The 22,100-nt window shown below is 43.9% G+C and overlaps 2 protein-coding genes across 3 annotated transcripts in view; one reads left to right on the top strand and one right to left on the bottom strand.

Annotated features, from left to right (window-relative positions):
• LOC126272321 (uncharacterized) overlaps window positions 1-22,100 on the top strand; it is a 974,015-nt gene that overhangs the window by 435,274 nt on the left and 516,641 nt on the right. The gene's annotated exons all lie outside the window — the stretch shown is intronic.
• The window catches only part of LOC126272322 (uncharacterized), a 96,596-nt gene that overhangs the window by 49,841 nt on the left and 24,655 nt on the right, over window positions 1-22,100 (bottom strand). Inside the window, exon 2 of the mRNA XM_049975106.1 lies at window positions 4,504-4,822. Coding sequence (XP_049831063.1) covers window positions 4,504-4,822 — 319 coding nt within the window. The remainder of the gene's footprint in view (window positions 1-4,503; window positions 4,823-22,100) is intronic.

Genomic DNA, 22,100 nt, shown 5'->3' with positions numbered 1-22,100 from the left:
GAATTTTGGAACGCGTATTATGTTCGAGTATAATGACTTTTCTGGAGACTAGAAATCTACTCTGTAGGAATCAGCACGGGTTTCGAAAAAGACGATCGTGTGAAACCCAGCTCGCGCTGTTCGTCCACCAGACTCAGAGGGCCATAGACACAGGTTCCCAGGTAGATGCCGTTTTCTTGACTTCCGCAAGGCGTTCGATACAGTTTCCCACAGTCGTTTAACGAATAAAGTAAGAGCATATGGACTATCAGACCAATTGTGTGATTGGATTAAAGAGTTATTAGATAAAAGAACACAGCGCGTATTCTCAATGTAGAGACGTCTTCCGAAGTAAGGGCGATTTCAGGTGTGCCGCAGGGGAGCGTCGTAGGACCGTTGCTGTTCACAGTATACATAAATGACCTTGAGGATGACATCAGAAGTTCACTGAGGCATTTTGCGGATGATGCTGTGGTATATCGAGAGGTTGTAACAATGGAAAATTGTACTGAAATGCAGGAGGATCTGCAACGAATTGACGCATGGTACAGGGAATGGCAATTGAATCTCAATGTACGCAAGTGTAATGTGCTGCGAATACATAGAAAGAAAGATCCCTTATCATTTAGCTACAATATAGCAGGTCAACAACTGGAAGCAGTTAATTCCATAAATTATCTGGGAGTACGCATTAGGAGTGATTTAAAATGGAATGACCATATAAAGTTGATCGTCGGTAAAGCAGATGCCAGACTGAGTTTCACTGGAAGAATCCTAAAGAAATGCAATACGAAAACAAAGGAAGTAGGTTACAGGACGCTTGTTCGCCAACTGCTTGAGTACTGCTCGGTAGTGTGGGATTCGTACCAGATAGTGTTGATAGAAGAGATAGAGTAGATCCAACGGAGAGCAGCACGCTTCGTTACAGGATCATTTAGTAATCGCGAAAGCGTTACGGCGATGATAGATAAACTGCAGTGGAAGACTCTGCAGGAGAGACGCTCAGTAGCTCGGTACGGGCTTTTGTTAAAGTTTCGAGAACATACCTTCACCGAGGAGTCAAGCAGTATATTGCTCCCTCCTACGTATATCTCGCGAAGAGACCATGAGAATAAAATCAGAGAGATTTGAGCTCACACAGAGGCATAGCGACAGTCCTTCTTTCCACAAACAATACGTGACTGGAATAGAAGGGAGAACCGATACAGGTATTCAAGGTACCTTCCGCCACACACCGTCAGGTGGCTTGCGGAGTGTGGATGTAGATGTGGAAGTAGATGTAATCAATTCCTTGTTAAATGTGTGCACACTACGCAACAGAATTAAATTATCAGTTTTTAGAAATCCTGTAATTCTCTTCCACTGTGGCGCAGACGTTTGAAAATTGGCTCAAAGATGCTTACGTCCGTCCACTGTAATAATACAAGAGCTTGGTGGCCTGCGACACCGCCTTAGGGCTCCACGCCGCTTCAAACATCATGGTGTCGACAAAAGCGAAAGAGTGCCAGAGCTCTGAGGTGGGTCAATGACGTCGCATTGGCACCAAATCTCTCACAACTCCACCCGACGTCACTGTGGGCGTATCACAGGATGATAAGTTCGTCACACGCCCTCTTAGCCATATTTCACCCCTTTCTTTGTTGTCTCTGCAGTTGAGGTCATAAATTACACGGTTTTCGTATGGGGACCGTCGGAAACATTTCAGACACATCGCCGTTCAGAATCGACAAGAAAACGCGTCAGAGGGTGGCACAAAGGACGTCAATGAAACCACCCCTTCCCTGAGGCGTCGATTCATGCACATTTCGCAGTCGAAAACGACAGTTCTCAGTGCAGTGAACAACAGAACAACTTTATTGACAACCTTCGTCGCTGCTATTACCACTTTCTAAGGATATTGGGGGGCTGCATCCCCATAGTACGTTATCGCACCCCTTTAGAGCTCAAAGCGACCGCAGTTTCTGATCTCGTGTACACGTTGTAACTACTTCGGAAGGTACAAAATCATTCGGCGAAATTTGTTCGTGATCGGAAGCAGCGAAGGGGTTTATTCTTACGCTTTTTCAGTCCTCCTGGTTCACACCCTCCTGTGGCACAATGACTAAGTGGTGTGACCCTAACACATGCGAGAACACAGTGGCAAAGGGTCGCTCGTTCGGCAATACACACTGTGGCAGATGCCCAGACTAACTGAGACTTGAAAAGATGTGGCTTTACAGAGAGAACCTGTGAAGTAGACCGAGATGTCCTGCAGGCAGGGAACAGACATTGGAAGGGTGTCAAGTGGTTGTCTGCCAGTAGGGCTACTTCGAAAGATTTATATGTAAAAGCACATTTTTAAAATGCTCAATATATGTATGCAGGTGCCACAGCGAATATAACCGAACCGGAGAGGTTCTTAGAGGACTAGTTGGCGTTGTATTGGCGTATCTGTTATCACATCTTTCCGTGATCACGTCGTAGGAGAGTGTGGACCTAGAAGGCTGCTATCACTCTGAAATTACGTCGAATGGTTTTGTACGATCTATAGTGGTTCCAGCTTCATCCGAGATCAAAAATTGCCGTCACCCTGAACTCCAAGGGGTTGTGATCACGTTCTGTGGGGATCACAGTGTACTCAGAGAGGGTTAGAAACATCAAGAGGTGACAGCAGTCTCAAAGGTTGTCAAGAACCTCGTCCTGTTCATATTGCACTGAGAACTGTTGTTTTCGACGGTAAAATGTGACGGAATCAAAGACCCAAGAAAAAGGGTTGTTCCATTAACGTCGTTTACGCCAACCTCTGAGGGCTTTTCGTGCCGATTGTGTGGTGTGTCTGAAATCTTTTTGTCGGTCACCCCGGTTCTTGAACACATACTAGGGGAGCGGCAGCGTGCCAGCGGACGGCCTGACATTCGGACGGTACTACACTACTGGCCATTAAAATTGCTACACCACGAAGATGACGAGCTACAGACGCGAAATTCAGCCGACTTGAAGAAGATGTTGTGATATGCAAATGATTAGCATTTCAGAGCATTCACACAAGGTTGGCGCCGTTGGCCACATGTACAACGTGCTGACATCAGGAAAGTTTCCAACCGATTTCTCATACACAAGCAGCAAATGGCCGGCGTTGCCAGGTGAACGTTGTTGTAATGCCTCGTGTAAGGAGGAGAAATGCGTACCATCACGTTTCCGACTTTGATAAAGGTCGGATTGTAGCCTATCGCGATTGCGGTTTATCGTATCGCAACACTGCTGCTCTCGTTGTTCGAGATCCAATGACTGTTAGCAGAATATGGAATCGGTGGGTTCAGGAGGGTTATACGGAACAACGTGCTGGATCCCAACGGCCTCGTATCACTCGCAGTCCAGATGACAGGCATCTTATCGCCATGGCTGTAACGGATCGTGCAGCCACGTCTCGATCTCTGAGTCAACAGATGGGGACGTTTGCAAGACAACAACCATCTGCACGAACAGTTCGACGACGTTTCCAGCAGCATGGAGTATCAGCTGGGTGACCATGTCTGCGATTACCCTTCACGCTGCATCACACACAGGAGCGCCTGCGATGGTGTGCTCAACGACGAACCTGGGTGCACGGATGACAAAACTTCATTTTTTTCGGATGAATCCAGGTTCTGTTCCAGCATCATGATGGTCGCATCCGTGTTTGGCGACATCGCGGTGAATGCACATTGGAATCGTGTATTCGTCATCGCCACACTGGCTTATCACCCGGCATGATTGTATGGGGTACCATTGGTTACACGTCTCGGTCCCCTCCTGTTCGCACGGACTGCACTTTGAACATTGGACGTTACATTTCAGATGTGTTACTATCCGTCGCTCTACCCTTCATTCGATCCCTGGAAAACCCTACATTTCAGCAGGATAATGCATGACCGCATGTTGGACGTCCTGTACGGGCCTTTCTCGATACAGAAAATGTTCGACTGCTGCGCTGGCCAGCTCAGTCTCCAGATCTCTCACAAATTGAGTACGTCTGGTGAATGGTGACCGAGCAACTGGCTCGTCACAATACACCAGTCACTAGTCTTGATGAACAGTGGTATCTTGTTGAAGCTGCATGGGCAGCTGTACCTGTACACGCCATCCAAGCTCTGTTTGACTCAATCCCCAGGCGTATCAAGGTCGTTATTATTGCCAGAGGTGGTTGTTCTGGGTACTGATTTCTCAGGATATATGCACCAAAAACGCGTGAAAATTTAATTACATGTCAGTTCTAGTACAATATATTTATCGAATGAATTCCCGTTTATCATCTGCATTTCTTCTTGGTGTAGCAATTTTAATGGCCAGTAGTGTATGTACCAGAACCGGTAGCTAGTAAGTAAAATAAAAATATAGTGACTATAGACTGAATGATATAGTATTCTCAAGTCGAGGGGAATTCCACGTTTAGTCAGATATTTGACATCATTTACTTAGTGCATAGAAAGTGTTGCCGTGCAACTGACGGCTTTAGTATGGGAACGCCAGTGAGCGGACTAATTTCCAGTAAGACTGCGGGCTCACCCGGCAGACGGCGTCGCCCTCGCCGTGCGCGCAGTGGCTGGGGGCGGCGGCGGCCCTGAGGGCGCTGGCCAGGGCCCTGGCCTTGCCGCCGAGCGCGTCGCGCAGCCTGGCGCGCAGGTTGAGGAAGTCTGCGCAGGGCTCGCATGCGCCGTCGCCAGACTCGCCGTCGCCGTCCACCTCGGAGAAGCAGTCGGCCGCGCTGGAGGCGACGTCCACCGGCAGGTTAAACAGCGTGTCCTGCTGCCGCGACGACGCCAGCTGGCGCTCCACTTCTGCCGGGTACGCCGCATCCTGGCCGCCGTCGCTGTCCTCTGGGCAGCTGCGGGCAACCGGGAGGCTATCAGGCAGAGGGCTACATACACCACTGGCCATTAAAATTGCTACAGCACGAAGAAATGCAGATGATAAACGGGTATCCATTGGACAAATATATTACACTAGTACTGACATGTCATTACATTTTCAAGCAATTTAGGTGCATAGATCCTGAGGAAAAAAATGGTTCAAATGGTTCTGAGAACTATGGGACTTAACATCTGTGGTCATCAGTCCCCTAGAACTTATAACTACCTAAACCTAACTAACCTAAGGACATCACACGCATCCATGCCCGAGGCAGGATTCGAACCTGCAACCGTATCAGTCGTGCGGTTCAGGATTGAGCGCCTGAACCGCTAGACCACCGCGGCCCACAGATTCTGAGAAATCAGTACCCAGAACAACCACCTCTGGCAATATTAACGGCCCTGATACGCCTGGGCATTGAGTCGAACAGAGCTTGGATGGCGTGTACAGGTACAGCTGCCCATGCAGCTTCAACACGATATCACAGTTCATGAAGAGTAGTGACTGGCGTATAGTGACGAGCCAGTAGCTCGGCCACCATTGGCCAGACGTTTTGTATTGGTGGTACATCTGGCGAATGTGCTGGCCAGGGCAGCAGTCGAACATTTTCTTTATCCAGCAACGCCCGTACAGGACCTCCAACATGCGGTCGTGTGTTATCCTGCTGAAATGTAGGGTTTTCCAGGGATCGAATGAAGGGTAGAGCCCCGGGTCTAACACATCTGAAATGTAACGTCCACTGTTCAAAGTGCCGTCAATGCGAACAAGAGGTGAGCGAGACGTGTAACCATTGGCACCCCATACCATGACGCCGGGTGATACACTAGTATGGCGATGACGAATACACGCTTCCAATGTGCGTTCACCGCGATGTCGCCAAACACGGATGTGGCCATCGTGATGCTGTAAACAGAGCCTAGATTCATCCGAAAAAATGACATCTTGTCATTTGTGCACCCAGGTTCGTCGTTGAGTACACCATCGCAGGCGCTCCTGTCTGTGATGCAGCGTCAATGGTAAGCGCAGCCATGGTCTCGGAGTTGATAGTCCGTGCTGCTGCAGACGTCGTCTAACTGTTCGTGCAGATGGTTGTTGTCTTTCAAACGTCCCCATGTGTTGACTTAGGGATCGAGACGAGGCTGCACGATCCATTACAGCCATGTGGATAAGATGCCTATCATCTCGACTGCTAGTGATATGAGGCCGTTGGAATGCAGCACGGCGTACCGTATTACCCTCCTGAACCCACCGATTCCATATTCTGCTAACAGTCATTGGATCTCGACCAACACGAGAAGCAATGTCGCTATACGATAAACCACATTCGCGATAGGCTACAATCCGGCTTTTATGAAAGTCGGAAACGTGTTGGTACACATTTGTTCTCCTTACACGAGGCATCACAACAACATCTCACGAGGCAACGCGGGTAACTGCTGTTTGTGTTTGAGAAATCGGTTGGAAACTTTCCTCATGTAACAACGTTGTTGTTGTCGTCACCGGCCCCAGCCCTGTGTGAATGCTCTGAAATGCTAATCATTTGCATATCACAGCACGTTCTACCTGCCGGTTAAATTTCGCGTCTCTAGCACCTCATCTTCGTGGTGTAGCAATTTTAATGGTCAGTAGTGTATATACACACATCAAATAGAACTTTGCATCACCTCGGTTCCCAGACCTCGTGAAGATAGACGTTGACTGTGGATATTGTATTACAGATACAGTCCCTTTGACTGTTCAGAGACTTCGCTAAACCCGCCCAATGATGGAAAACAACCATGCATGGAGGAGATACAATGAGACCGGAACTGTCGATGACATGCCTCGCTCAGCTCGCCCAAGGGCTACTATTGCTGTGGGTGACCGCTACCTACGGATTATGGCTCAGAGGAAGCCTGACAGCAAAGCCACTATGTACAGTAATGCTTTTTGTGCAGACACAGGACGTCGTGTTACGACTCAAACTGTACGCAACAGGCTGCATGATGCACAACATCACTCTCGACGTCCATGGCGAGGTCCATCTTTGCAACCACGACACCATGCAGGGTGGTACAGAAGGGCCCAACAACATGCCGAATGGACCGCTCATGACAGCAATCATGGTCTCTTCACCGATGAATGTCACATATGCCTTCCACCAGACAGTCGTCAGAGACCTGTTTGGGGGCAATGCCTTAGATGAACTGTCTAGTGAGTGTAACAATGTGGAGATTCCCTGATGTTTTGGTGTGATATTATGTGGGGCAGACGTACGCCAATGATGGTCATGGAAGGCGGCGTAACGGCTGTGCGATACGTGAATGCCACCCTCCGACTACATCGGCGGCATATTGGCCAGACATTCGTCTTCATGGACGACAATTCTTGTGAAAGACTTCCTTCAGGATAACGACATCTCTCGACTAGAGTGGCCAGCACGTTCTCCAAACATGAACCCTGTGGATCATGCCTGGGATATATGTATGGACGACGTGACCCACCAACCACTCTGAGGGATATATGCCGAATCACCGTTGAGGAGTGGGACAACCAGGACCAATAGTGCCTTGGTGAACGTGCGGATAGGATGTATTTGCATGGAATTTTCATATTTGCCTCCCTGCACGGTTATTACCAGCCCACGAAATTGCTGTTGTGGTCACAAACAGGGCTAACTGGTTTGAACAGAGGTCTGAAGCCTGGAAGCAAATTCCATTTCGTTCCAGCCAGTCGCCTGTTATTATGATTCTAAAGTGCCAGCATGGAGATCTATGTCTACATCCATCCTGTGCAAATCAACGTGGAGTGCGTCGTAGAGGGCTCTCCGCTGTGCTGAATTTTAAGGGTATTTTCGATTCGAGACGCGTATGCAGCACGAGAAGAACGACTGCTTAAAAGAATGCATATATGTTTACGTAAGCCATCTTGTGTTCGTCATCGTCATGGGAGCGGTACGTATGGATTGAAGTGTATGTCAAGATTCATTACTTTAAACTGTTTCACAAAACTTTGTAAGCGTAATTGGCGTCTATCTTGAAGTATCTACTAATTCGAGTTCTCCAGTATTTCTATTCCGTTACGTTCTCCCGTGAACCAATAAATATTGCTGCCCTTCTCTGTAACATATTTATTGGTAACTAACTTGAAGGGTAAACATTGCAACGCCTCTTCTTCTTTTTAAGTAGGTACACAAACACAAAACAGACACAGTGAAAGCAGATGTACAAAATTACTGAAATACTATGCTTTGTTGTGCATTAAACATAATTTCCAAAAATTGTTTCAGGTCCTTTGGGGTATGGAATATTTTTAGCCTTTCCGTCTGTCACACTCGTGAGAATGCAACATGTAACTGACTATATGAAATCTGTCGATCTTTCAAATTTAATTCACACACTTTGAACTTTTTCCCGCGACATTGTCAGAGTATGCTTATGTCTATCGCCCACCCGGTTAGCCGTGCACGAACTTGCCAGGCGTATTAGTGTCTAGGTTCAGTGTGCCGGCAAGTCTGTGGTGGATGATTTTTAAGGCGATCTGCCTCAGCGAATGCGGGCTGTTTCCCCTTACTCCGCATCAGTTACACTATGTTGGCGATTGCTGCGCAAACACTGTCTCCATATATACGTACTCCATAATGACTCTACCACGCAAAACTTGGGGTTACACTCGTCTGGTGTGAGCCAGCGGCCATGTCAGAGTGGGCGGAAGAGTGAACAGAGTTTCAGGGCACTATGTTGCACTAGGTGTGGGTAACCGCAGCTGAAGGCGGAAGAATCAATAATGATCTACGGCATGAGGATGCAAAAGGCAATGGAAACCACTGCATTAAAGACACGTAACGTGTATCCAACGGACATGTGGCCTGTTTTAGAGAAAGTGTCATGATGATCTCTCCAATAGTAAAAGATACCGGAATAATCCTCCATTCGGATCCCCGGGAGGGGATTGCGAAGGAGGAGTTTACCGTGAGAAAAAGACTGAATAATCAGCAAAATAATAAAATTCTTCGAATTCGGGCACGGAATGTCAGAAGCTTCAATGTGGTAGGTAAACCAGAAAATCTGAAAGGGGAAATGCAAAAGCTCAATGTAGTTATAGTAGGGTCAGTGAAGTGAAGTTGGAAGAAGACAAGGATTTGTGGTCAGATGAGTATAGGGTAATATCAACAGCAGCAGAAAATGGTATAATGGCAGTAGGATTCGTTATGAATAGGAAGGTAGGGCAGGCAGTGTGTTACTGTGAACAGTTCAGCAAACCAACACTGACAACGATAGTTCAGGTATACATACCGACGTCGCAAACTGAAGATCAAGAGATGGAGAAAGTGAAAGAGGACAATGAAAGGGTAATACAGTATCTAAACGGAGATGAATATCTAATAGTCATGGGGGGCTGGAATATAGTCGTTGGGTAAGGAGAGAGTAAGATCGTCAAATTTCTCCCAATTTAGAAAAATTGAAGCATTATGAGCGGGTCCCTCCATCCAGCTCGCGATTTTGACGATATAATTCGCCAGTGGAACCAAATTTGCATGGTGTCCCTCAGGAGGTCATTCAAAAACACTTCCAGTCAATGCTAAGCCATATAACTGCTTGAATAAGTACGAGATGTGGACAAGGCTGGACCAGTCCGTTACTGACTTGCTCAATTTGTAATACTGCTTCCCTTGAAAACATCATCCAATTTTTCTGATGTTATAACCTTGTTTTTAATTGCAAATGTGCATAGCGCATTCCGATTCCGTCCAGTTCGGATAATTCCTTCGTTGTGCTTTCTAGAATGTAGTTACTAAATGTAATGTAAAAATCATTAATTTTTTTATCTTCTTGTTTGACGCTCTGTTATAAAATTGTGTAGGAGCTTATACAAAAAAGCCTTGGAAATTTGTGGTAATGACTATGGGACCAAACTGCTGAGGTCATCGGTCCCTTGGGTTACGTACTACTTAATCTAACTTAAACTAACCTAAGCTAAGGACCACATACACACCCACCCATGCCCGAGGGAGGACTCGAACCTCCGACGGGGGGATCCGCTCGAAGCGTGACATCTTTCTCACTGCTGCAAAGTTTCGACCTCGGAGGTGAGCGACATGCAGAGACTCGGAGACTGCAGGAAGGGGAAGTTTGTCGTCACTTGGAGGACGAACTTCACCCTCTAACGGTAAGGTTGGGGCTGGATCCGACCCCAGCGAGTCTGTTTTGTTTATAACTCCCCACTCCTGTTTCTGAGAGCGCTGTGGTTCCAGCTACCCTACCAGCCAGTCATCCCGAGAACGTCAGTCTGGTGAGTGACCTGCAGCTACCCTCTCTATCCGAAACCTACATTACCCGCGTTAGCGTTGGATACGACCCCACCTTACTGTTTACGTCACACTTATTAGTTTCTTTTGTGGGGAGGATTCAACCCCATATTGATGTTTATATTACATCTAAGTTTTGTTTTCTCTTCTAGTATCTTTCTAAAACGGCGCATCAGCTCCTTAGAACTCCTGAGAAGGTATACAACGGGTTTCTGCGACAGGAGGCTGAGTCAGAGGATGGCGACAATATCGATGCAGACAACTGTTCAGAAACCGAGGATGATGTATTATCTACTACTGATGGCGAGGATGATGTATTTCATTGTGCGGCAGGAGTACTCGAGTTTGATAATTCTCAGTCAGATGTAGATGATGAGAGAAGTTTCGAACCAGGTAAAGACTCAGAGACAATATGGACCAACAAATTCATCCATTCAAAATTTTCTAGGACACCAGCGTCAAATATTATTACTCATCTCCCTGGTCCGCATGGGGAAGCAAGGGGGGTCACAACTGAATTGGAAATATTTTTATTATTTATCGATTCGAAACTTATCGAAAAAATTGTTTTGTACGCAAATATTGAAATCGAGAAATCTAGGCAAAAGTACAATACGGTCCAGTGGTTTCATTCACCAACAGAGAGCCTTGAAATAAAAGGGTTGATGGGTCTTCTCTTCATGAGTGGTGTCCTGAAAATTCTATGTTCAGTGTAGATGAAATGTTCTCAGAAACCTATGGACCTCCGGTATTCCGTTGCACTATGTGCAAGAAAAGGGTTGCATTTCTTCTAGAAAACCTCCGTTTCGATGATAAAGCCACCAGAGAGGCCAGAAAAATCAACGACAAATTTGCGACTTTCACAGAACCGTGGGACATGTATAAATCTAACAGTGAAAAAAATTATAGTCCATCTGAATATGTCACAGTAGATGAGACTCTGTTGAGTTTTAGGGGTGCCTGTCCATTCAAAACGTATGTCCCATCGAAACCCGACAAATATGGGTTGAAAATAACTTCACTATGCGGCGCAAGGACATCCTATTTTTTTGTGTGGCGTTCCATACACTGGCAAGGACAGCAGAATAAAGAGGAGACCTGGAGATTTGCCTTTACCTTCCCAGTATGTTTTGCGCCTGACGGAATCTATCACGGGTTCTAACAGAAACATTACAGCGGACAATTGGTTCTCCTCACTGGAGGTGACTGACGCCCTCTTCCAAAAGAAACTCACATTTGTAGGTACATTAAGGAGGAACAAACCGCAAATACCACCATCAATGCTGCTTTCCGCTCCAGTAGGTTCTTCAATGTTTATGTATCAGGACGACAAAACTTTGGTGTCATTTACCCCAAAGAAAAGTAAAAAAGTTTCACTGATATCGTGTATGCACTTCTCTGGAAAGATAAATGAAAAATCAAATAAGCCTGAGATTGTGGAGTTCTACAATCTAACTAAAGGAGGGGTCGATGTATTAGACATGCTTTTCCACAGCAGGACCACAAAAAAAAGGAAAATCGAGAAGGTGGCCCATTTGGTACTTTTATGCTATTTAAGACATCGCTGGTATAAATAGTTTTATCATTTACAAAAGCAATATCAAAATGGACAGCTTTTCAAATGATGCGAGAATATCATTTGTCAAAAATCTTGCGCTCTCTTTGATAAAATCTCTTATGAAAAAGAGGTTGAATAACACACATCTTCCCCGTGAGCTCCGTACGTCTATTGGAAGAACCAATGAAAAAGAGGTTGAATAACACACATCTTCCCCGTGAGCTCCGTACGTCGATTGAAAGAACCAATCGAATTAGACAAGCCTACCCAAGCACAGCCACTAAAGAAAAGATGTGATTTTTGTGACAGATCAAAAGATAGGAAGGGGAATGCTTTTTGTAGTAAATGTAATCGTTCTATGTGTGGGGAACGTACAGTTATTATATGCTCTGGCTGTAGAGAAACTGAGATGTGATAAATTGTGTCAAATATGTATTTCCAGGGCTGTTCGTAATCGTTTCCAGGATAACGTTATACATTTATTATTTTTTCCTATTACATTATGTGTACAAAGACTTTTATTATTGAGACACTGTAATTATTTTATACAATTAGTAAGATATGTTTCTCATTTAGTTCCTATCTTTAGTATTTCTAAAGCACTGAAGTTCCTATTTGATGACTGAGTCTAATGATTTTTACTATGTTTTCAATAATTTTATAGAGCATATTTCTATTAAGGTATTTTTTTTGTAATCAAGTTCCTATTTTTTCCAAAGTACTTTATATTGTTACTTATTGACTATAAAAATAAAAATAAACTTGTTTTTGTAACAAATATTATATGTGTTTAATTGATAATAAAACTTTTTCCCATTATTCATTTTTTATTTTACCCCGAAAAATCGATATTTGGAGGGTGTGGTCTGATCCAACCCCACCTTACGGTTTATGTCAGGAAACTTCACCTTACCGTTAGAGGGTTAAGTCTGCTATAAAGTGATGCAACTTTAGTCATGCTTGTACGCAGAGATTCAGCAGCTATGGCACAAATTACACACGGTCATGTGAAAGCATAGAGCTGTTCATGTTCAGACACAGTCGCTACGTTATTTAATTTTCAAATGATATACGAGATTGCCGCGTTACTATAGTGCTACAGCTGTTAGACCATTGCAGTTGGCAACAGTCGTAAGTATAGGAGGATTTCGCGAAGTTTACCGAATTGTACCAGTAACAAATAGCGAACCGATGCTCGGCTCTAGAAACCGACAATTTAAGCCGCGTCCACACCGGACGCGTCGCATCGTGCAGCGCCGCGAAACACCGCACACAAACTCGTGGCGCAGAGTGCAGCAGGGTTTTCGCAGGTGCGCAGCAGTGTTCCAATGTGCACACGCGCGCACCAGTAACAACGGAAAATGAGATACGACGACCAAGTCGACTCATGCAAGAGCAAACAATTTCCTTTAAAGCACCGACACGACGCTTTCCCCGCATTAGTTGCAGGCAAGCGCGGCGCACAGCTGCCCGGTGTGTTGACCGTACAGGTCGCGCTGCGCCGAACGTCGTTGTTCCTTTGGTTTTGCGCGCCGCGGTCGGTGTGGACGCGGCTTTATAGACATCGTACAACTTCTCTCTGCTGCCAAACTTCGCAGTCTGTCATTGTAAGTGTTTAACAGGCAAAAATTAATATACTATTGATTAACGTATAATCGCCATATTTCAACATGAGCGATTTTGAATTCTTTGAAAACCCTTTAAATATTTAAAAAATAAAATAAAAGAAGTTAACCTCTCATGGGTAGTGGAAGGGGAGAGGGGCGTTGGGAACCTCCCTGCCCCCCCCCCCCCCCCCCCGCCCATATCTATGCTCCTGAAACAACAAGATATCTGCATGGTGCGAAAAATGACACTCGACTGAATATTTATAAACATGTTTACTAAAAGGAATCCGTTAAATTTCAGTTACATGACAAATCACACAACTCTGAGGGCCGTCAATTCAAGTGAGGACTTACGTGTAATAACAGCGAATAATTTCACCTGGAACGATCACATAGATAATACTGTGTCGAGACGAACCAAGGACTGCCTTTCACTGGCATTGTTGTTGTTGTTGGGATGTTTAAGGGGGACTAAACAGCTAAGGTCGTCAGTCCCCACTGGCATTGCTCTTTAAAGAGACTGCCTGCACTACGATTGTCCATCCTCTACTGCAGCATTTCTGTGCAGTAGGGGATCCGTACCAGGTGCAATTCACGGACTACATCGAAAAGGTCCAAAGAAGGACAGCTCCTTTTGCAATATTGAGAAACAGGACAGAGACTGCCACGTGTACTAGTTGGTGTGGCAATCAATCGTTGCGACGAGATCTCTTCACGGAATTTCAATCACCAAGTTTCTCCTCCCAATGCGAAAATATATTTTCGACGCCAGTTTGCACAGGAGGAAATGATAGTCGCAATGAAATTTGAGAAATCAGAGCTCGCAAGGAAATATTTAAGTGTTGGCTTTTTCCGCGAGCTATTCGAGACTGCAACTGTACAAACGACAGAGAAATAATCTGAAGGGGTTTGCCTTTCGCGGGCAAGTGCTCTACCATCTGAGCTACCGAAGCACGACTCACGCCCGGTACTCACAGCCTTACTTCTGCCAGTATCCGTCTCCTACCTTCCAAACTTTACAGAAGCTCTTCTGCGAACCTAGCAGAACTAGCACTCCTGAAGAAAGGCTATTGCGGAGACATGGCTTAGCCACAGCCTGGGGGATGTTTCCAGAATGAGATTTTCACTCTGCAGCGGAGTGTGCGCTGATATGAAACTTCCTGGCAGATTAAAACTGTGTGCCCGACCGAGACTCGAACTCGGGACCTTTGCCTTTCGCGGGCAAGTGCTCTACCATCTGAGCTACCGAAGCACGACTCATGCCCGGTACTCACAGCCGTACTTCTGCCAGTATCCGTCTCCTACCTTCCAAACTTTGCAGAAGCTCTTCTGCGAACCTAGCAGAACTAGCACTCCTGAAAGAAAGGATATTGCGGAGACATGGCTTAGCCACAGCCTGGGGGATGTTTCCAGAATGAGAATTTCACTCTGCAGCGGAGTGTGCGCTGATATGAAACTTCCTGGCAGAAGACCTTCTGTAAAGTTTGGAAGGTAGGAGACGGATACTGGCAGAAGTAAGGCTGTGAGTACCGGGCGTGAGTCGTGCTTCGGTAGCTCAGATGGTAGAGCACTTGCCCGCGAAAGGCAAAGGTCCCGAATTCGAGTCTCGGTCGGGCACACAGTTTTAATCTGCCAGGAAGTTTCATATCAGCGCACACTCCGCTGCAGAGTGAAAATCTCATTCTGGAATCTGAAGGGGATTTGATGAACTCTCCGTCAGACACTTTAGTGGGAATTGCAGAGTATTCACGTAGGTTTATATGTAGTTATACTGAACAACGCAAACAAGAGACAGATGACACTCCATATTTTTAAAGTATTCCATTACATTTTAATTATAATACATTAGTTACGAGATTCTAAAAAGAAATGTAATAAAGACGAAAATAAAAGGCGGTATCACGTATGTTTCTTCCGTGTTACCAAATAAAAACTTCGTGAGCACCATACATATTGTGAAACCAGCGCACACACACATGTTAGGGCAATAAACTCACATCATATGGCAAAGTAATGCGTCCTTACGCCACAGCCGTGCGGGGTAACCGTGCGATCTAAGGCGCCTTGTCACGGTTCGTGCGGCTCCCCCGGTCGGATGTTTGAGTCCTCCCTGGGGCATGGGTGTATGTGTGTTGTCCTTAGTGTAAGTTAGTTTATGTTAGACTAAGTAATGAGTAAGCTTAAGTACCGATGACCTCAGCAGTTTGGTCCGATAAGATGTTAACCAGAAATTTCCAAATTTCCTTACGCTATGCTACTTTCTGTCATTTACACATAAAACGAAGTGGAAATTGTCTAAAAACCTTCTATTCCTTAAATCAGTTTCATCATGAAGTAAGTCGTCAGTATGATTTTTAATATAGCTGTGAATTTCTATTTCTTCGAAGATGTGCCTGATCCCACTTTTAGGCCGTGTATACAGTATTGTAATGACAATCTATGTTGCTCGCCATATATTTATTCACTCTTAAGTGTTTACTGAATGTACTGTCTGTTTAACATCTTCCTTAATCCCGTCTCTGAACGTCCGCCCAGTTTGTACAATAAGGGTATAAAATTTTGTGCATTTGCCACATTCTATTCTGTATACCCTCTGAATTTGCAAACTGGTTCGTTCTAGCAGTGCTGTGTTTGATTTTCTTATCTAATGTATTGACTGTGTGAAAACTGGTTCCTACGTTGGTTTTCTTGAATATCTGCCCATTTTATCCTATAGTGCACGTAAGCATGGTAATTTGGCGTAATTTCATAATTTCCCTAGAACTTTAGATTTCAAATATCAACAACCAACACAAATTTGGAATTTTTCATAGGGCAGCCACCACGGATTACACAATAAGTAACGATTCTCACCATTAAGTTCCGTCATAAGCGAACCTATTTCAAAGAGAGAAAATGATCACTAAACTATCTGATAAGAAATCTCAAAATCTCCGATACGCTTAATTGACTTGTCAGCGTCGAAACAACATTTATCTGCTCTTATAAAGAGACCAGTCATCGTATTACCGGGTATGAGTACACTTCAAAGATTCATAATAAGGGTGGCATTGTGAACAGGGAATGAACATTAAGTCGCAGCGCAAAATAAAAAATGACTAAGTTTGCCACATTACTATTCCTAAGTGCAGTCGCGGATAAAATTGTGCAGGAATCGAAGGAAACATAAGGACCAGTTTTCACACACGCAGCACATTAAGTCAGAAAATCAGGCGCAGCACTGGTAGAACCAATCAGTTTGCAACATCAGCGGACATACAGAACAGTGTGTGGCACATGCACAAAATGTTGGGTTGGACAAACCGGACGGACGTTCAGCGACAAGTTTAAATAACATAGTAGGCAGACAACAGTACCTCTACCTTATGGTGAGCAACAAAGATTCAGCCCTTACAGTATTAAACAATGTGAAAATAAACTTATGGTGAACAAAACAGATTCAACCCTTACAGTTTGGCATACTGTAGATTGCTTAAAAGTAGAGTCATAACATTCTCGAAGAAATAGAAAATTCCAGTTTCATTAAAAATCATCCTGATGACTTGGCTAATGACTAAAAGAATTTAAGAAATAGAAGAGTTTCAGATAATTTCCGCTCTACTTCATATGCAAATAACAGCAAGTAGTACAACATAAGACGGATTACCTTTCCCATCGGTTGTCGGTTTACTGCCCTAAAATTTTGTACAGAGATGTGTGTATGCTGATTTGATAATATGTTTGGTACTCACGATATTTTTATTTCGTGACTTGGAAGAATAATATTCCCTACTACTTATTACTTTCATCTTGATTTCTTTTATTTCTATAATCTCGTAAGTGACTTATTTTACCAGCTCTTCATAAATGCAGTGTAATAAGTTTTAGCAGTGATCCAGAAGTTTTCTATAGTATTGCAAGACTTACACATAACAAAGAGGAAGGATCAAGTGCACTCTACATACATTTTTGTAAACTAATTTTATTCTCCACATTCCATTTTATGTATCTAACCTATTTTAATAGTGCGCATATTATTGCATAGTTACTTTTTACACTTTTATCTGAAGCATTTTAAGCACTTTGGAATTGATAGTTATATGCTTGTACATAACTATGTTCCCAGTGCTAGGGACTGGTAAGAAGACTTATCGTGTATTTATGTATTTGCGAAGTAGCGTCTCGTGAAGTATTGCCAAATTGGTTGTGCCGTATTGTTGCCTGTATCATTGGCAGGCGTTTTGCGCCTTCCATGTATTTTCATAAGTTGCGATTTATATGCAAATAAATTTATACGTAACGTTAGTGTTGCCGTGTTCTGTATGAGTTCCCAAGCCTGTGTGAGACCTTTTTAGTAGATTACATACGTATTTTTATGCTACTCCGTTGCCAGCCGTTATGACAGATCGGTTCTAGGCTCTTCAATCTGGAACCACGCGACCGCCACGGTCGCAGGTTCGAATCCTGCCTCAGGCATGGCTGTGTGTGTTGACCTTAGGTTAGTGAGGTTTAAGTACTTCTACGTTCTAGGGGACTGACGACCTCAGATGTTAAGTCCGATAGTTCTCAGAGCCATTGCAACATTTTTTCCCCTACTCGGTGACAAATAAATTTTCCTATCCCTTTGCATCTTACGACCACACCATCACCTGTATGTTATCAACTGATGTAAAAAGATGGTATGATAGGAAGCTTACAACTGTTACCGTTGGAGTATACTGTCTCTGATTAGTGCACATTCAGTCTTGACTTGCGAACTTATTTTCGAGCCAGCGGCCTTAATTTACATGTAAACGGTGGGCTAGAACATCGATTTGAAATGATTTACGTAAATGACGTCAATATTGGTAACATTTGATGAAATTCACGTTATTTCACGACTTACAGGGCTGAACACTCGTCTAATATTATTGTATTTCTATAGTGAACAGGTGTATTTTTGACGATGTCAGAGGTTTTCCAAGTCTGACATGTGCTGAAGCAAAAAGTAAGTGATGTATTATTTTCGCTCTTTTCGTAATGTGCAACATGATACGTTGGTGTATTTCTGTATATGCAAGTATACTCTGTGCCTCATTTTTGTATTATTTTAGCTTCAGCAGGGCCGTTTGAAAAAGGTTCAAAGGGCAAAATTGCGATAGTGAAATAAATAATTTCTGTAGTCAACAGTGAATATGATGTTCCTTAGAAAACTCTGGATAGAGCCTGGGGAAGTGGAATGGTGAACGCTCTGACTTCGGTAGTGTGTCGGAAGCCCGATTTGCATTTCTGAGGGTCACCTGATCAAATAGTGGCAGATGATCAGTGGCTGAAAGAAGACTTTGCCATACTGAAGACTCGACACACTGACTCTTCGTCTTTGGTGAAATTATTTTGCAGCGCAGACTAACCGTTGGTTCCAAACTTGATGGGGTTCCGTGGTTTAACGCATTGTTAGGGATTCCAAGGCTTATGCATCACCAACCAGACTTTTACATTTGCATGCGTATTACGTACGTCTTTCTGGCACGATCTGACCAATTGATGCACACCCATCCACAGTTAGATTCTTTTGATAATGGCCTATTGAGACGATAGTCACACCCTTCTCACTTGGTCCTACTGGACTATGACAAACTAAGCCAGACGTGATTTAAGTCTACTTTAATGGTCACAGTTAGTTGTTCCTATGACTTTGTAATTTATTACTCATGTCAGTGTGAGATAATTGCTTTCTTGGAAATTCCTGGCAGATTAAAACTGTGTGCTGGACAGAGACTCGAACTCGGGACCTTTGTCTCTCGCAGGTGAACTTCTGTGAAGATTGGAAGGTAGGAGACGAGATACTGGAAGAAATAAAGCTCTGAGGACGGGTCGCGAGTTGCGCTTGGGTGGCTCACCTGGTAGAGTACTTGCCCGCGAAAGGCATAGGTCCCGAGTTCGAGTCTCGGTCCGGTACACGTTTTAATCTGCCAGTAAGTTTCATATTAGTGGACACACCGCTGCAGAGTGATAATCTCATTCTGGAATTGCTTTCTTGATTGCATATATCCGTACAAGGGATAATCGTAGTAAACTGGCTTTTAAATTAGGCCAGAACTTCTGATTCAGTAGTTGAATAGAACCGCTTTTAATTAATTAAACTTTTAATTTTTTTGTTAGAACCAACAACTGAACTCTTCACAAGGGCTACTCTTTTTATATGATTCAGACCGTTGTGCGGCACATTGATTTCTTTATCTGTGTTCATACAGAGCAATTCTGTCTCTCTGTCAGCACAACTGGTACACGACATCGCAGCAACCAAAAGGCTTGCTAGCTCGATTGGTGCCTTACACTGTCACAGTAATTTTTTCCACATAGAAAGTGATATGTATACCAATTTTGGTAGAGATTCCGTAAGGTGTTAGAGACATAGGCTGAATTGTAACTGATTTTACATCCCCCCCTCTGTTACCCTCAACTCTAGGGGTGGGACGACATCGTAAACGACACCAAGAAGTCTATGCGACCCCGAGAACTATGGAGTTGGTACTAATATATTTTGTTATAGAAGATTTTCGAGTCACGCCTTCTCACTGCCATACTCGAACCTATGTGACTCAGGTTTATTATCCCCACAACAAATTTATAAAAATAGTTTTGGAATTAATGAGTGATACACACAAACAAAATTTGACTGAAACTGCTCCAGATATTTTTGAGTTAAGCTTCTATGTCACCACAATTTTGTTCCCATCTCTATAGGTGCTAGGTGTTTTTTACTCCTTAGTGTGCGTGCACACAACTATTCAAAGATTAATCACAATCGGGAGAATGTTATGGGAACACACAGAATATGAACAAAAACATACCCATTTTTCTATATTAGGTTTGATGCGGAATGGGCTCACAGCATTCGTCATACTACTATTAAACATGGTCGCTTACGTTTACCCAACTTTCAGTTGAGACAATAAGAATCTAATACATATATTAACAGTTGTTGTTTCTTTCTGGTTTTTTCGTTATTGACGCGTAGTATAACTTGGGCACCGTTCGTACTTGTTTGACATTTGGAATGGCAGTAGTATTTATACCTGTGTGCACATTCCTATTTGAACATCGGTACATCCCTACACCTACACACACTGCATATCCTATACCTATGCAACTTCGACCAACTCCGTATCCCAGACAATGAGACCCGTCCGATATTTGTTCCTCGTACCAATTTTAGCTCTTCCCGATCGATCCCACTCCACATCAGGGCTCTTCCCCCCTTTCCCTCGCCATGGATCCCCATCCCATTTCTCTTCCAATCTTTGCCCTACCCACGCGACACACTATCCTTCCTCCTGTCTTTCCCATCAATTGTATTTCCCACTATCCACCCCAGCTCCTACCTCTCGTTTACACAGTGTTCGTCTCTAACAGCCCCCTATCTTTCTACCCACACCCCTCAGCCTTATGGAACATACTCTCTTCTCTGGCAATACTTCTCACCCAAGTGTACGTCCTTCAGAATTTAAGTTTAAGTGCAGTCCTTCGGCGTTTTCATCAGAAGAATTTCGCATTCCAGGGATGTGTTTCTAAAATGAATACATTTCCGTTTTATACTATCCGTTAAAATAGAAAACAGCCGCAGTTGTATTTCTCATTGTCAATTTTTTTTAATTCGCTTGGGTGTAAAGCGGAAAGTTGTACCGCTAACAATCTACTACGCCCATATGGGGCGATGGATATGAAATAACAATAAAGAAAAAAATTCTGTCTGAGAATTCGGTCTGAAGCTGATGAGTCATACTCGAATTTGCAATCCCAATAGAAAGAATAATATCTGCTAGTCGTAAGTAGAAGCGACCATTTTTGACGTTAACTGGTGATGGTATTATTCTGCATCATGTATAACGCTTCAAACAGAGTAGGGAGACAACTGTAATACGTTTGAAGTGCTTTATACTTATTGCCATACCGTAAACTCGCGCAGAATTTAAAGTTTACATCGCTTGGTTATAAGCATTTTCTCTTAATTTTTGGTATATCTAGTGAGCTGCATTTACTGTATGCCCCTCTTCTTTTAAGACATTACCACATAGACTTACCCATTCACACTCACCCAGAAAGCTACGAGAAACTGCCAACAGATAGAAATTGGCATTTGTGTCACAAAACATGGGGCGTTTAACCGATATGGGTTTGTGAAACTCCCGAAATAATTTGCGAACCACCTATTGCGCCATGACGACACAATACACCTAAATCATATTTAATGAGGAAATGTTTAGTGGCACGTTTTCTTTGAGGATGTAGTTTCGTTAACAGCAAAATTCTCGACAACATTCTCCGGTTGTGTTATTGGTCTTCAGTAATCCATGGACAAACTTTTACTGCTAAAACAGTACTACACTGTCCATTTTCATGAAATCGCTGAGAGGAGAAACATGTGACGCAGTCTTTTCCAATGACCTTGCAAATATATTTCTTTATCCAGTCATGCTGGACCATCAAACTGGGCACGCATAAGTGACTACCTTGAGAAGCAAATATTCCCTTTTTAACCAGTATGTGTTGTCGGTATTAGCTGTATTGTTGAAATTCCTGGCAGATTAAAACTGTGTGCCGGACCGAGACTCGAACATGGGACCTTGGCCTTTCGCGGGCAAGTGCTCTACCAACTGAGCTACCCAAGCACGACTCACGCCCCGTCCTCAAAGGTGTACTTCCGCCAGTACCTCGTCTCCTACATTCCAAACTTTACAGAAGCTCTCCTGCGAACCTTACAGAACTAGCACTCCTGAAAGAAAGGATATTGCGGAGACATGGCTTAGCCACAGACTGGGGGATGTTTCCAGAATGAGAT

Source organism: Schistocerca gregaria, chromosome 5 (assembly GCF_023897955.1).
Source record: "Schistocerca gregaria isolate iqSchGreg1 chromosome 5, iqSchGreg1.2, whole genome shotgun sequence".
In the NCBI taxonomy this organism is placed as follows: domain Eukaryota; kingdom Metazoa; phylum Arthropoda; class Insecta; order Orthoptera; family Acrididae; genus Schistocerca; species Schistocerca gregaria.
The sequence above is the reverse complement of the archived record's forward strand: the minus strand, read 5'-3'. Positions and strand labels throughout refer to the sequence as shown.